The sequence below is a fragment of the Musa acuminata genome, chromosome BXJ1-8 (assembly GCF_036884655.1).
Source record: "Musa acuminata AAA Group cultivar baxijiao chromosome BXJ1-8, Cavendish_Baxijiao_AAA, whole genome shotgun sequence".
NCBI lineage: Eukaryota > Viridiplantae > Streptophyta > Magnoliopsida > Zingiberales > Musaceae > Musa > Musa acuminata.
This window is the reverse complement of record NC_088334.1, coordinates 51,320,983-51,336,212: the sequence shown is the minus strand read 5'-3', so window position 1 is coordinate 51,336,212 and position 15,230 is coordinate 51,320,983. Positions and strand designations below refer to the sequence as shown.

The 15,230-nt window shown below is 38.6% G+C and overlaps 2 protein-coding genes and 1 long non-coding RNA gene across 8 annotated transcripts; 2 read left to right on the top strand and 1 right to left on the bottom strand.

The window, feature by feature from the left end:
* Nucleotides 1–20: 20 nt before the first annotated feature.
* On the bottom strand, nt 21–4,151 carry LOC135588708 (uncharacterized). Of its 5 annotated transcripts, XR_010476422.1 has the most exons (5): nt 3,458–4,151; nt 3,220–3,363; nt 1,997–2,965; nt 974–1,042; nt 21–148 (listed from the first exon to the last, which is right to left on the bottom strand). It is a non-coding gene; the product is annotated as an uncharacterized LOC135588708 (long non-coding RNA). The 5 variants fall into 5 exon arrangements; XR_010476421.1 differs by lacking the exon at nt 21–148 and having other exon boundaries at nt 641–1,042; nt 3,198–3,363; XR_010476423.1 differs by lacking the exon at nt 21–148 and having other exon boundaries at nt 641–1,042; nt 3,223–3,363.
* Nucleotides 4,152–4,285: 134 nt separating this feature from the next.
* LOC103995707 (KH domain-containing protein At1g09660/At1g09670) lies at nt 4,286–13,010 on the top strand. Its single transcript, XM_009416366.3, has 7 exons — nt 4,286–4,589; nt 5,396–5,481; nt 6,095–6,240; nt 8,789–8,923; nt 9,005–9,121; nt 12,292–12,435; nt 12,499–13,010. Exons 1-7 carry the CDS (start codon nt 4,477–4,479, stop codon nt 12,643–12,645), a joined length of 888 nt encoding a protein of 295 aa, XP_009414641.2. The 5' UTR covers nt 4,286–4,476; the 3' UTR covers nt 12,646–13,010.
* Nucleotides 13,011–13,232: 222 nt separating this feature from the next.
* On the top strand, nt 13,233–15,213 carry LOC103995708 (pentatricopeptide repeat-containing protein At1g14470). Of its 2 annotated transcripts, XM_018829886.2 has the most exons (2): nt 13,233–14,730; nt 14,810–14,961. In XM_018829886.2, exons 1-2 carry the CDS (start codon nt 13,263–13,265, stop codon nt 14,821–14,823), a joined length of 1,482 nt encoding a protein of 493 aa, XP_018685431.2. In that variant the 5' UTR covers nt 13,233–13,262; the 3' UTR covers nt 14,824–14,961. The 2 variants fall into 2 exon arrangements, with proteins under 2 accessions (XP_018685431.2, XP_009414643.2); XM_009416368.3 differs by having other exon boundaries at nt 13,233–15,213.
* The last annotated feature ends 17 nt before the right edge of the window (nt 15,214–15,230 follow it).

Below are 15,230 nucleotides of genomic sequence, written 5' to 3'. Positions count from 1 at the left end.
TGGAACATGAAGAAAGAGGTCTGCCTTTGCCAACGACTTCAAGGAAATCCACATGGACCAGCTCAGTTGCCAGAAGTCATGTTGAGGTTGACTAAAGATGGCCTTGCTTAAAGATGAACCGGAAAACAGAGTGTAGGATAATATTAACCTGGAAAAGTCAACGTTGTGATTTTTCATTACAATTTTGTACAGGTGAATAAAGCAGAAGTGTGAATGTAGTGTTGCAGGGTCAAGCAATGGACCGAGAATAAGCAAGACAACATTTTTGTAGTATAAACTTTGGATTGAGGCTTCTTTTGGAATCATCACTAGAATGGAAGTATACATCTTACTTTCATGTCATAAATGTGAAAAAAGATCAATATACATAGTCTTATATATTATACGAAGATGGAAACATTTTATGAAAGGAATTTAGAAAAAAAGAAGAAAAAAAGGTTTAGTACGACGAAGAAAAGGAAATTAGAAAAAAGAAGAAAAAATGTTTAGTATGACTGAAGCAAAGGAGAAAAAGAGGCGGAGTAATACAGATATTTAGAATTTTTTATGATTTTAAACTCAAATTGGCTACTGAGGATCATATTTAGTAATAATTAATAAAATTATATCGAACGATGAAAGTGAGATGTGGAGGATCTAAGGATCAGAAGGAATCCTGCCAAAAAGGCACCATCATAGAAAGAATCAAAGATGAGAATTTTCAGGAAGCCATACCAACTGTAGCTCATCAAAGCACAGCAAAAAAAAAATAATAATAATAATAATAACATCAAATTTTGCATGGTTTGGTCTGTGTACACATGATGTAGTTTCTACTCTATACATTCTTTAGAGAAAATACAAATATGTAAAATTCAAAAAAGAAAAAATGGCAAGCTTTAAGCTGATAGGTTATGAGCAATTAAACCATCTCATATATCCTAACAGAAGTATCATTTCTTTACACAGTATACTAGAGCAACCAAATACTCACCCACAAGTTGTGAGATGAAGAGTAGGGAAGACATGCAACTATGACAAATCAAATCTTTTCCAAACTGACCTGGATCAAGACATCAATCCATCAGAGTAGAGAAGACAGCACAGAATACTGAAATAATAGAAGCTTAGAACACAGTTTGCGGGACATTCAAGCATTTGGAATAACGCAGAAGCATTTAGATGAGTGATTCAAGTGTAGAGTAGCTAATACATAGTTGCTTGAAGACTATAACATAGACAAACTCATTCCTACAAAGTCACCCAATCCTAGTAGTTTTTTAAGTAGGAAAACCCATTGCAGGCCCTTCAATTCCCTCTGCCCTAATACTCATTTGTATATTTGGAATAACACAGAAGCATGTAGATGAGTGATTCATGTGTAGAGTAGCTAATACATGGCTGCTTGAAGACTATAACATAGACAAACTCAATCCTACAAAGTCACCCAATCCTAGTAGTTTTTTAAGTAGGAAAACCCATTGCAGGCCCTTCAATTCCCTCTGCCCTAATACTCATTTTGTATATTTGGTGGATGTGGAATGTTAGCTGTCATAAGAGTTGCATAACAGAGTCCTTGTTCCCCCAGTATCTGCACATTAAACAATACATGCATTTACATTGTTGTCACTTTTTCATGCTAAAGATTCATTATTGTATCACTTTCTGCATAACAAATTAGCAATGCGGAGCCGAAGGTCAAAATTTTTACGATCTTCTGATCCTATCTATAAGCAAATTATTGAAAGGATAGATTTGAAGGCTAGCTTATTCAAGATGACATGTAACGCATGTCCTCAAAATATGAGGTTAATTAGTGGTAAAGTTGAGGTTTATGTCGATTAGACAGATTATTACTGAAGTCTTAAACTAAAGCTATTGCAGAAGTTGCTACCTTAATCTTCAGGGACTGGACCTGTTGAAACATGATTTGCATTTTTTTCAATGAAGACAGATTCAATTTTATGCTTGGTAAGTATGATTAAAATTTTACTAAGAAATAGGTGATTCTTCTAACCTTTACATCATGGATATGACACATTCATGTTGAGATGCCTTTCCAAGATATATGCATTTCATCCGGTTTCATACATTCAGCAGTTCCCCTCCAATGTATCTGTCATAAAACATATCCTTCAATTATAGATGTAAAATGTCATGGCGACTGTGTACATATTTTTAGATTAATTGATATGCTTACAGATAGCTTCTTTGAGAGGCAAAAAAAAAAAAATCAGAAATATGTATTGGAAGCATGCATAAAGAAGAAAAGAAATACAACATTCAGATGAAGATAATAATTCTGTAGGGACTCATCATCAAACACTACAAGTATAGGGACTGCATTATATGTGCCTGTATGAATAATACATTGATTGTCCTTGAGCAAAAAAAGAAATAATCCTTTTTATAAGAAACAAGAACTTGGCTGACAAGCTGCACAACTCAAAGTACTCGTAAAAGAGAATATTAATAATGCAGTTCTTATTTTGACACACATACGAAATAAATATTGTTCTATTCAATTGCGCAAAATGAACCTTGATGATTTCTGTATGACAGTTCAAAGGGAAAAGAAAAGAAAAACTCAAGCTAATGCATGGTGAACTTATCAAACTAATTGAATACTCTCAATGCAGAAACTGAATTTGTGGGTAATGATAATTACCTGGACTGTCAGTATAATAAATTAGATAGGAACACAGTTCTGAAAAAAGATAGAAAATGTAGTTAATGATTCCAAGACATTAATTTGTATATCCTTTCTTTTAGAGAATAGTAAAAAAGAATTATTTGCAAATGATCACAGCCTTTTCGGATGTGTTCTAGATTTGTATAGCAATACAAGTATATTTATAAATAACAACATAGAAATGTACCTGTATATGATGTGCACCGATGCATCTGACTTTGTAATTACCTTGTCACTCTTGTGCAGAAGAAGAATCTCATGCTTCAACTTGAATATCTGTTGTAATTGAGGTTCCTGGTGAAATGAAGACAAAGTCAAACCATTAGAACTGAAGCCATAACCTCAAAGCAGTTCTATGGTTCTCTCTTTGTGATGACAGACAGTCATAAGAAGTAAAAGATATCTGCTATCTATGTTGCTAATGGATGAAGATGGAACATATAGCTTATGTATTTCAAAGAGCCTTGCTGTTTATGGCACAATTGAATCATTGTCTATAAATCATATTTAACATGCTATCAATTACCCAAAGAGTCAGTTTGTCTCACCACCTGCAGTTGGATGAACTTCTCAAGTACACCACCTTGTACCTCCCAATCAAACCTTCCATTGTCCTTGAATGATTGTGAAACATGTCATCAATGTTCTGAATAGATTAAGTGCCCGGATGTGGCTAGTTCATAGATTTGACCCTGCATTGAGAAGATGACGACGCCGATATCAGCATCACACAACACTAACGATTCCTTGGCTTTCTTGAGCAGGTTCGTCAGTTGGACTGGGTACCCTATCCTCTTCAGCTGCACCTTGTTGCAAGCCGTGGTTTTGGCTAGCTCCGAGGTCGATGCTGTTCCTCTCTTTGAGCTATGTGGGGCAATATATCAAGCGCTTTGAATGCATAAGTCAAGGGCCTTTGGGCTCATCAGCGCAAGGTGTTTCTCTCCTTCTGATGCATCATGTGGATCCTAGTGTTTGCTTTGTGACCGTCTTCTTCCGATGAGAAGGCCAGAAAGCTTTGATATCGTTGTCGTCGCATCTCATCCTTACTCCCTCTCTCGTGCTTGCAGGTGTGGAATCTGCTCGACAATTGGGGATTCTGCATCCTCCATCTTCATATATTAAAAATTCACACTCGATCACACGAATCTTCCACCTTTACAAAGCATCTAAAATTCCTCGCGATGTGCGCAGAATGAGATAATCTGTGACGGTGAATGATTGGAGTTGATCAGTTCGATTTCCTTTTACGAAACTGTTCCTCCGATATTAACGGCTGAGCCATTTTTACCAAAAATAATATCATCTTTAATTACGATTAATGGCCAATAATAAATTGGGCACATCATTACCATTTTGGAAGCAAATAAATTGTTGACCTCCGAAATATCCAGTCAACGGCTCACCATCATGAGAGAAGCCTCAGATGGACGGCTGTGATGCAGAGGAGAACCCTCGTGTGGTTCCACGCACAGCCAGCACAGCAGCTGAGAGAGCTGCGAACGCCGACAGCGTATCTGACACAGAGATCTGTAAAAAAGGGGGTGCAGGAAGCCTCTCAATCATTCCAAGTGGTATATATACTGCAAGACAAGGAATCCGAGGCCCTCTTTTGGGCCTCTCTCTCTCTCTCTCTCTCTCTCTCTCTCTCTCTCTCATCATCTGCCCTCTGTCTCTGGCTGTAAGCCCGGGGAGGGAGAGAAGAGCAGCAGCCTACCTTCTGCCAACCCTGCCCAGCCTGTCGTTCTTCTCCTGATTGCCACCCCCCTCGATCTTGGTTGTGCGGGTGGAAGCTCGGGGAGTCGACTATGGATGAGAGAATACCATCTCCTGCTTACTTCCAGTACTCTCCTTCCGGTGTGCACTCATCGCCTTCCCCCCACCACTCCATCAGGTCTCCTGCGTCTTCCGATAGAGAGAGGTCAGCAACTCCTCCTCCCTGCTGCGTTCCGTTTGACTAGTGTCATGTGGGGGGTGGTCCTGTGGTTCTTGATTCAGCTGGGGATCTGTGGAGTGCTGTTCATGAGTTGACTCTTGGTTGGTTGACTTGGATCTTGCTATGGAATTGGGTGTTGCTAACTTCGGCGCATAATCTTCCTTCTTCTAACTGGACTTAGATGTAATTGATGGATCTTTCTTTTCTTTACCTTTAATTTTCTTTCTGAGTTGGGGCTTTTGGCGATCTCGTTTGCTCGAGTGCTCAACCGAGAACTCGCTGCAGAATAGATCTTCTTTACTTGAACTTGTATGGCCTTTACATGTATGTGACGAATCATCTACTCGAGGCGGAAAACAGGTTTGCTTCACGATTTGCAGTGTCTTGCAATTCCATGTTTGCGCACTGTATGATTGTCAAACATAATTCTTTTGTCCCGCATGATATTGAGTGAATTCAAGAACCAATCCTGGCCATCCTTCAATGGTAGTTCTCGTTGAATACTAATCGTTGTCTACTTTACTTGCGGCCGTGTGTACAACTATCAAATTGTATCGGTTAGTACTGATGGCAAGTTGGCAACTACTAGAACACAAGTTCTCTTGATCGTGATTCAATTGAAACATGGTTCTTGTGGTTCCATGTTTCACATACTAAGCTTTTACTCTGCATATATCCTAAACCAATGTGTCAACTTCAAATTTGTAACATCCTCTACTGGTTCAGATGTGATTTGCTATTTGACCTTTCCAATGCTTACTATAATAAGAGAATAATTGTTGTTTCTGCAGATATTTGGCCGAATTATTGGCTGAGAGGCAGAAATTGGGGCCATTCATGCAAGTACTTCCATTTTGCAACAGGCTTTTAAACCAAGGTATGCGATCATATGACTGCTGTTTATTATATCCATTAATCGGGTTGACATATTGTGTTTTGGTAAGTGTTTCCTTTGATTTTTCTTAATGAGCTGATCATATAATTTATGAAATTATTTGATGTTGCAACTGTAAGTGACTATGACATTTTTGCATAATTTGCTTTGGGCATTTAAGTAACATGCAGCCTTTTTATTTAATAATTTGGTTTCATAACTGCACTGTCTTTACCAGTGTTCAATGTATCTTGTTTTTGGAACGATTGGGTGTACTGATCTGCATCAGCTCTTGAATCTTGTTGAGACCCTAATTCAGACAAAATAAAGTATTCAACTTTTAGTGGTGGACAATGATTTGGTACTTGATGCTTCTAATGATGATCGGATATGGTCTTGTTCTCTGATTACTGAAATTGGGGGACTTGCTGTGTTGACCTTGTGCATAAACCCCTAACCCTTTTTTTCTGGTTTCCTCATTTGATCTTAGATGACCTTGTGCTGGTAAATAAGTTTCAATATAGTTCATGCTATCTTCTTCATGTGCTACATGATTAAAAGTGTTACTTCCAGAATGTCTTTGACCTTGATGCATGAGTTACTATTGATGTTGCAGAAATTATGCGGGCTTCTGGTTTAGCACCTAACCAAGCATTTGTCGATCCTGAGAGAATTGAGCATGGCTCTCCATTAAGATTAGCTGGACACCCATCAAATGGTGGACCAATGGATCTGGAGGGTTGGTCGGGCATGCAGGCTGAGGTGACACCACTTTACCTTTCTATAAAGTATTGTTTTGATTTAGCATTTAAGTCTCAAATTCCATAATGCAACCCTCATTATTAGTTTATCTAGCATGACATGGAATCTTTACGCTTTTTGTTTTCTTCCTTTGTTCTTAAATTCATTATTTGTGAGTTCTGATTTAGGAACTATATTTAAGCTCATTACTTCTACTTGTTTGTTGGGTTCCTGGGATGAGGGGCAGTATTGTTGGGGAAATTTTATTTAAATCTATATTTAATCATCTAGCCTTCATACAAGATGATTTTGTATTGCCTGATACTTAAAGTCGGATTTGTTTGTGTTTATGTGGTTATTTAAGCATCTAAACTCCATGTAGGATGGTTTTATCGATTACCAGAACCTGACGTTTAGTCTGTCTTTTCTTTATGTGGTTTTTCTATACTATGCAAATTAGGTAAATAAATAACTAATAGTTTAAAACTAACATTAGTTTTATGGTCATCTAAAATATTATTAAATACTTTACATGACCTGGTAAATATTATTAATAGTCTCTTTAAATATTTAAAGATAAGGCTGCATACATTGATCCTCCTCACATTAGCTGGAGCCTCGTGCACTGGGTTACATGACTTGGTTTGGGGAGCATTAGAAAGTCAACTAGAAAATCTTAGTATGATTCAGGAGCTGATTTAAGTAGCAATCAATAGACAAGATTTTGGCTACATAAATTCTTACATAAAAGCAGCCTGTAAGAGATTTAGAGATCTGAGGAATGCTGAAACCTTTGGGATCAGTGGCAAGATTGTATCCATATCTTCATCAATCAGATAATCATCATAATTTTTTGAGTTCTTTTTGTATTTTCTAATAATATTCTCTAGATAATTAAACTCGGGTAGGAATATGTTTTAAGATTTCAGAATGATTGTTGAGCTTTCTATCCTAAAGAGTAGTGGTAGATTTTGTGACTATGATAAGGTAGTGTTTAGTGTTTTGTGATGCCAGATTTAAATCAATATACCTGTTTAGTTCAGAGTGAAAGTTTGTTATAAGTGCAATAAATAATATTATGATTACTAGGAAACAGAATTGTTAGAGTTTCTAACCTATTATAACTAATTTCTTCTCTTTCTTATGATAGATTTTAGCAAATATTTTTTGTTTAATGCTTGAATTGTGTATATGGATTTTATCACTCCATGAAGTTGGATCCAGTAGTTCTTGGAATTCAGAAAAAGAATCTCAAATTAAGGAGTGAAAGAAGAAAAGGATTATTCCCCGTAGTAATACTGCAGAACGATTAGTGTGACTTAGTAGCAAGTTAGAAGGAGAAATGAATAAAGTAGATTCAGCTTAACATTTGTGAGGTCCTTTTATCTGTCTATGAACCCATTAATTGTCACACAAAAGCTGGATCTCATACTCATCAATCCTTGCTTCTACCATTGTCATAGTAGTTATACATATTTTTGAATCCAACTCGCGCACAGAGTGTGATGCATGTCCATTTCATGGCGTGTATCTGACTCATGAAATGTATGTAATATAATTTTGTCATTCTAATAGAATTCCAAGTAGCACTGCTAATGGTGTATCTTGGCAGTGTTTTCGCATCTTGTTTATTGATTATGATAATTCCAGGTAAATTCCAGCTTTTTAGGCTTCATTACATTTAGTGGATATCCACCCCTGGGTCCACCCAAGATTGATACTTTTCTACTCTTTGAATCTTGAGACAGTATTCTCTCCCTCCTCAAGATCTTGGTTGGACACATCAGCAGGAGTAACAACTCTTTGGCTCACAATTTAGCCAATTTTGGTAGACAGATTAGTTCATTTTTTTGGAGAGGTGACCCGCCTCCTAATATTTTGTATGGTAACATTTTGAATTGATGCATCTCTTTACTTCAAAAAAAAAATTCTTGGTCAGATCAATTTTGATCTAATCCTCCGAACCAACTGAATTAGTTATAAAGAATAATTTCCACAAGTTTTAACCCTTGCCTCCTGTAAGCTAAAAACTTCCTTTACTAACATATCACCAGCCCAAAATAGGCTGATTAGAAGAGAAAAGGCAAGCGGTTGGTTTAGAAGTGATCACAGATATCCTCATTTGGACATTCATTAGAATATGACACCTCATGTGTTAAGTTGTTCAACGATCACATTTTCAAGGGTTTTTGTCAACCTGATGGGATTATATATTTATACATATATACATTGTATTTTTTATCCTTCTTATTATTAAGATGAGCTGTTGAGACGCATACTTCCCCAAAAATCTGATTCCATGATTTTTGCTTAGTCAAAATGTATCCATCAATAACAGCATTTATGATGCACTATGAATCAGTAAGTGAGGAAATAAATTTGACTTTCTGTCACTATGTTGGAATACATCAACCTATTTTTACCAATTAATTCTGAGGAAAGCTAAGTAGAATGTTTCTGTTACTAGAATGTAATTTTATAAGATTGTTTTATTATTATCTGGGGTTGTTATTTAAATGATATTTAAATATTTACTAATAGATTATGTTAATGCAACTTTTGTATGCAGGAAAATGGATACTTCCACAGAATGGGGGCCATTCAAACGTCAACTGCAGGCTGGAATGGAATTCCTGGAGTCAGTACCAGCCCCATCGTGAAGAAAGTCATAAGGCTAGATGTTCCCGTTGACAAGTATCCAAATGTATGTAAACTGTATCGACGTTTTCAGTTTAATATTTGGAACATGGATTTGGACTAATCTGTTTGCATTTTTTTTACTTAGTTTAATTTTGTTGGCCGTTTATTGGGACCTAGAGGAAACTCCTTGAAAAGAGTTGAAGCTACAACTCAGTGCAGAGTTTACATACGGGGACGGGGTTCAGTGAAGGATTCTGTGAAGGTAGGGCACCAAGTGCTCTTTTAGATTATAGACCATAACTTACAAATAAATATCACATTTTAATCTTCCTTATAGATGACATATAATCTTCTGTTGAACCTTCTCTACTTAGAAGTGTGATCTACAGCCAACTGCTTATAAATGGGGTATGGCTTGATTAGTGATTATGATGAAATTTGGACTCTTGTAAATTCAGTGCCAAAGAAAAAAAGGGCCTCTTGCTTATGAATTTTTTCTAGACATCTCTCCTTTTTATATTTATCTAATTATGACAGTATCATGTACTGTTTTATATAATACCTTGGTTGTTTCAATCAGAAAATGATTTTTTTCCTGTAGCTATCTATCATTGGTGAACAATTGTATATTGTGAACAAGTCAACAAATGTGGATAAACATGATCTAGTATTGATATTTTATGTCGCTTATCGAACTTATGGCTTTTGAGGAAGAAGTAAAGTATGCCGCTAGAGAAAATATCAAAGTAGGGTAGTTGGACTATGTAATAGGCAAAGTTTGCTCTCTGCTGTTTCCGTTGGACCCTGAACAAAGTCATCATATTCATTTTACGAGATATAGATCTTCTTGAACTTCCCAATGATGTTTTGTCCATTTCTCATTGCCTTTCCACCTCCCTTTCATTGGGCGACCATAAAAAATTCTAAAGCCATCCACTTTCGTGGTATTTCTGCGCATAAATATTTTGTCCTTTGGCATTGCAGATCTGTGTTCTTCTTTAGTTGTAATCTTCCAAGCACATACCAAACTTAGTCTGTTCTATTGTTCTGGTGCAAGTGACTTCTTGTTGTTATTTTTTCTTCAGTCTATGCTGCATTGGATTTTACATTACTCCAGCTTTTGTTGGAGTCTCTATTACAAGTGATAATCATGGTACCTATTCCTGGTCCTCTGTGTTTCATTAAACAGCAAAAAACTACATAATTTCATTCTAATGGTTCTGATCTCTCTTGCAATCAAAAGTTCAGCCATCTAAAAGTTTTCCCGAATACTATTCTTTATTTTATATCAAGTATTGAAATACCGTACCATACCAGTGTTTCGAGGTTAGCTCGGTACGATACAGTACCATATATCTAGCGGTACACCTAATTTAGGGGTAAAACCCTTCAAAAATACTTGAAAATAAAAAAAAATTATGATAGGATTTTTTAAGTTAGAAATAAATATAGTAATAGCATAAGTTTAACAAAATCAATATAAATTAGGTAAGAATAGCATCACATATCTTTTTCGGGCTTTGAGGAAGTCATGTGCAAAGTTCATATTTCAGTCCATTACGAATTGTCCTTATGTAAATATTGAAATATCTATAGAAAACTCATTTGAATTGTTAGACTATTTTGTTATAATATAAACTTTAAAATTCAAATGAATTAAATAATCACATATGCAAATATACCTGATTGTTGATTCTACCATCAAAACGAACGACAGACCTCCACGGGTGATGGATCGGGATCCTCAATCCTATACATCTGCATATCAATACGATATGTTTGTTGAACCCAATCATTAAAATTGATCACACGACATAGTGTATTGATACATCGTATGTCATTGATGTATCAATGTGGTGATAATCGTAGGCTGATCGTCATGAATCACATTTGTCCGAGGCAGCTCCTGAGGCATATATTGGTGAATGTCAGAGCTTGTACTTTCGCTACTGATATGCTGCTCCGTATCATACTATTACTCAGAGAAGGATGACCAACTATCACCGTACTACTGCTGCCCGTATGACTCTCCATAAAATAGAGTGAAATAGAGGAGAAAAAGGGTTTAAAAACATATGAGAAATGCCTCCAATGGTTAATTTGACCATTGGAGCACTGTTACCAAGCTGTAACGGTCGATTTCGACCGTTACCGAGTTGTGTCAGGTGGTAACAATCGAAATTTCGACCGTTACCACCCGATATAACCCCGTATCGTCCGATACGGGCCGCTTTTAAGTGTTCCGCCCAGTAACAGGCGGTCCGCATACCGATAAGCTGTCGGACCGATATGTACCGCCCGTACCAGGCGGTATCATTTGAAACTGTATACCCTGTTTTATATCATGCATCACATTTAGCTATATTGTTGTTATCTTTAAAGCTCTGCAAGTGCTTCATTCCTCAGTTACTTTGAGGCTTCAGGAGACTGTGTTTAACCAAATCTAGCTATTTTTGAGTTGCTTGGGATTTGGTTAGGATCTGAAGATTCTGAACTAACAACTCTAGGTTTGAATGCTTTATGTGTGAAGATACTGCTTTATTGGTGTAGCCAATTTTTATGTCCTGTCATCACATAACCTACCATCATCTAGTATAAATACTATTTAGTTCCTTAACTGACTATGTCTTTCTTCTTGGATATCTATAGACCATCTTGGAACACAAAGATTAATGGCATAACCATGAACACTTATTGCACCAAACAGATGCATATTCGCATAAATTTTGTACATACAAAGGAAAACCTTGTTATTTAATAGTTATCTCTGGCTGTCCTTGCCAACCTATGGTCATGTTGGAAGTTCTCAGTGACCATTTAAGGGTAAGCTACAGTTAGGAGATATCTTTTCTTTGTGCAATATATAAAATGGTGAGACTTTGAGGAATAGAAATACATGGATATTTTCTCATGGTTACTTTAGCATCATGGTTACCTGTCTGTCACTCTAATCTGTTGCAACTTATGAATCATTTGTTTCGTTTCCAGAGTTCTGTAGTCATGAGCTCCTGATGCCACTTTCCATACTAATGGAGGTCTAAGATTGTCTTTTCCTTCTATTCTACTGATATTTTCTGATGTAACCAGTGACTTTTTATGACCGTCTGAGGAAACCAAGTCTTCTACAGACGATGACATATGGTCTTGTCTTCCTTTCTTCAGATTTACCTGGAGTAGAATTTTAGTTGTTCTTTATGGTTGCCATGATACTGGTGCATGATGCATACAATGCATGAAATTTCTGAAAAAATGGTTTGTTTTTGGATGCTTATATCAGGACTCTTGTGCCAGATTCTTTTCGAATGGCATTAATCTTGTACATCAAAATAACTTTTATTCTAAGCATCACTTCCAGAAGAAGTAATGGATATTTATTCTAAGCTGGGCAATATATCCTTATCTGTTGATTCCAAAATCTTGAATTTTCTGTAGGAAGACAAACTAAGAGATAAACCCGGATACGAGCACCTGAATGAGCCATTACATGTCCTGGTCGAGGCAGAGTTTACAGCAGACATCATCGATGCTCGTTTAAATCAAGCTGTGGCAATATTGGAAGATCTTTTAAAGCCAGTGGTACAAATCAAAACCTTTGTGTTTGTAATGTCGGTTCGTTATGTTTAACATATAATGCCTCAGGACGAATCCGTGGACTACTACAAGAAGCAACAGCTAAGGGAATTAGCCATTCTGAACGGCACTTTGCGGGAAGAGAGCCCTCAGTTGAGCCCGAGCCTATCCCCATTCAACAGCACGGGTATGAAACGGGCAAAAACAGGTCGATGACTCAAGATTCTGGTGCTTAATCCAACCTCAACTCATGGTCTCAATGCCAATATTCATGGCCTACTAATCATTCTTGTTGCGATCATCGAAAAAGGCCAGACACCCACCCTAAGGCTCAGCTTGGTTATATCCTTTTGATACAAACATATCGTGTGAAGGTTCCTCGTTAGTTGTTTATCGATGTCCTCTGAATCTGTTTGATTATTTATTCTTTTTTCTCCCTTTACCCTTGAATGGTAAACTTACCGTCGATGACTTATAGTGTGATTTTGCCGTAGAAATTGATGTGTTATTGTTAGTATGTAACCTTGTACTGATGGATTCTTGGCAGTTGATGTAATTGAATGATTCAGTTGTTTCTTGTACCTAAGTTTGGATCCATTTTCATTTTTAGGTTGCATTTTTAGATCATAGCATATGATATGACATTGTTGAGCACAAGGGAAAAAAGACCATGGTGACTTATTTTAGTTAATTATATATATATATATATATATATATATATATATATATATATATATATATATATATATATATATATATATATATATATATAACCTTACTACTTCTCTTTGCCAACATCACTTCCCGGTTGATTTCGTGCTCTTAGCCGTTGCATGTCTCACGATCCGGCCCTACCGCCCGGTCGGATCAAAAGCCTCGACCACCTCAAGCAATTTCATGCCCGTGTCATCCGCCGAACACCCCTTGATGGCTCGCACCACGTTGCCGCTACCCTCCTCGTCGCTCACTGCGCGGGCATCGGCGCCCCTCTGCCCTATGCTCGCCTCCTGTTCGATTCAATTCCGCACCCGGACGCCCGCTCCTTCGCCTCCATCCTCCGTATCTGCTCCCGCTCTGGCGCCCATGACGACGTCGTCTTCCTCTTCCGCCGGATGTCCCGCCTCGCCGTCACGCCGCACGCACCCTCCGTGTTCCCCGTTTTGATCAAATCGCTCGGCCCTGCAGCTGCTTGTGCCCACAGCCTCGTTTTGAAGCTGGGTCATCACCGGGATCTGTTCGTCCGAAACGCGGTGATGAGTTCCTACGCTCATCACGGGCCCGTCGAGACCGCGAGAAGACTGTTCGATGAAATGCCGGAGAAAGCGGTTGCGGACTGGAACGTCATGCTATCGGGGTACTGGAAGTGGGGCCGCAAGGAGGAAGCGCTTAGAACGTTCGATTTGATGCCAGAACGTAACGTGGTCTCGTGGACTGCGATGGTTACCGGGCTGTCAAGGCTGAGGGAGCTGGAGGCTGCTCGGAGGTTCTTTGACTGGATGCCGGAGAGGAGCGTTGTCTCGTGGAATGCAATGCTATCGGGTTATGTGCAGAACGATCGGTTGGATGAAGGGTTGAGACTGTTCGACCAAATGGTCAGTGCTGGAGTTCGTCCCAATGAGACCACATGGGTCTCCATCATTGCGGTGTGCTCCGCAAAGGGTGATATAAGGTTTGCCGAATCCATAGCAAGTACAATTATGGAGAGGAAGGTGCCCATGAATTGCTTCCTCAAGACGGCCTTGATCGACATGTATGCTAGTTGTGGAAATTTGGTGAAGGCAAGGATGATCTTCGACGAGATGGAAGATCGGAATTCGGCGTCTTGGAATGCTATGATAGCCGCGTATGCAAAGGAAGGTGATCTAAATGCAGCAAGGGAGCTGTTTGACAGCATGCCAGCTAAGGATGTGATCTCATGGAACACGATGATCTCGGGTTACTCGCAGAATGGTCGATTTGGTCTTGCTATGGAACTCTTTAGGGATATGACGATGGTGAAGGGATTGGTGCCAGACGAAGTTACGATGTCGAGTCTTATCTCTGCTTGCGGGCATTTGGGATCTCTCGAACATGGAAGATGGTTGGTACTCTACATGCAGGAGAACCAAATCAAACTGACTGTTTCTGTATACAATGCACTCATCTTCATGTACTCAAGTTGCGGAAGCTTGGAAGAAGCTAAGAGAGTTTTCGAGGAAATGCCAAAGAGGGATGTGTCGTCTTACAACTCATTGATTTCAGGCTTAGCAGCTAACGGCGATGGGTACGAAGCACTTGCACTGATGAGGCAGATGGAAGAAGGTATAAAACCCAATGCCATCACGTACCTCGGTGTCTTGACTGCTTGTAGCCATGCAGGTCTAACAGAGGAAGGATGCAGGGTGTTTGAGATGATCGAATCCCCTACGGTCGATCATTATGCTTGCAAGGTGGATTTGCTGGGTCGAGCCGGGCGATTAGACGAAGTGAAGAAGGTGATCGATGCTATGCCCGTGAGGCCACATGCTGGCGTCTATGGGGCTCTGCTTCACGCAAGTCGAATCCATAAAAGGGTTGAGCTAGGGGAGTTTGCAGCAGAAGAGCTGTTCAAGCTGGAACGAGAGGATGCAGGCAACTATGTTTTGCTATCTAATATCTATGCATCTGCAAGGAAATGGGAGTTTGTGGAGAAGGTTAGGAGAGAGATTAGAGAAAGAGGTGTTGACAAAGTGAGTGGGTGTAGCCGGATAGAATTGGATGGTAAGTTGCACCTTCAATAAAACATGGGCTCTTCTTGGTAGTCTAGTGTTGGCAAAGGAAGA

What these genes read in the sequence shown, in the direction of transcription:
- LOC103995707 (XM_009416366.3), top strand. Translation starts at nt 4,477, where the DNA reads ATGGATGAGAGAATACCATCTCCTGCTTACTTCCAGTACTCTCCTTCC. An exon ending in CCGTTGACAAGTATCCAAAT is followed by an intron (nt 8,924 to 9,004) that starts GTATGTAAACTG and finishes TTTTTTACTTAG; the next exon opens with TTTAATTTTGTTGGCCGTTT. An exon ending in AAGATCTTTTAAAGCCAGTG is followed by an intron (nt 12,436 to 12,498) that starts GTACAAATCAAA and finishes ATAATGCCTCAG; the next exon opens with GACGAATCCGTGGACTACTA.
- LOC103995708 (XM_009416368.3), top strand. Translation starts at nt 13,263, where the DNA reads ATGTCTCACGATCCGGCCCTACCGCCCGGTCGGATCAAAAGCCTCGAC.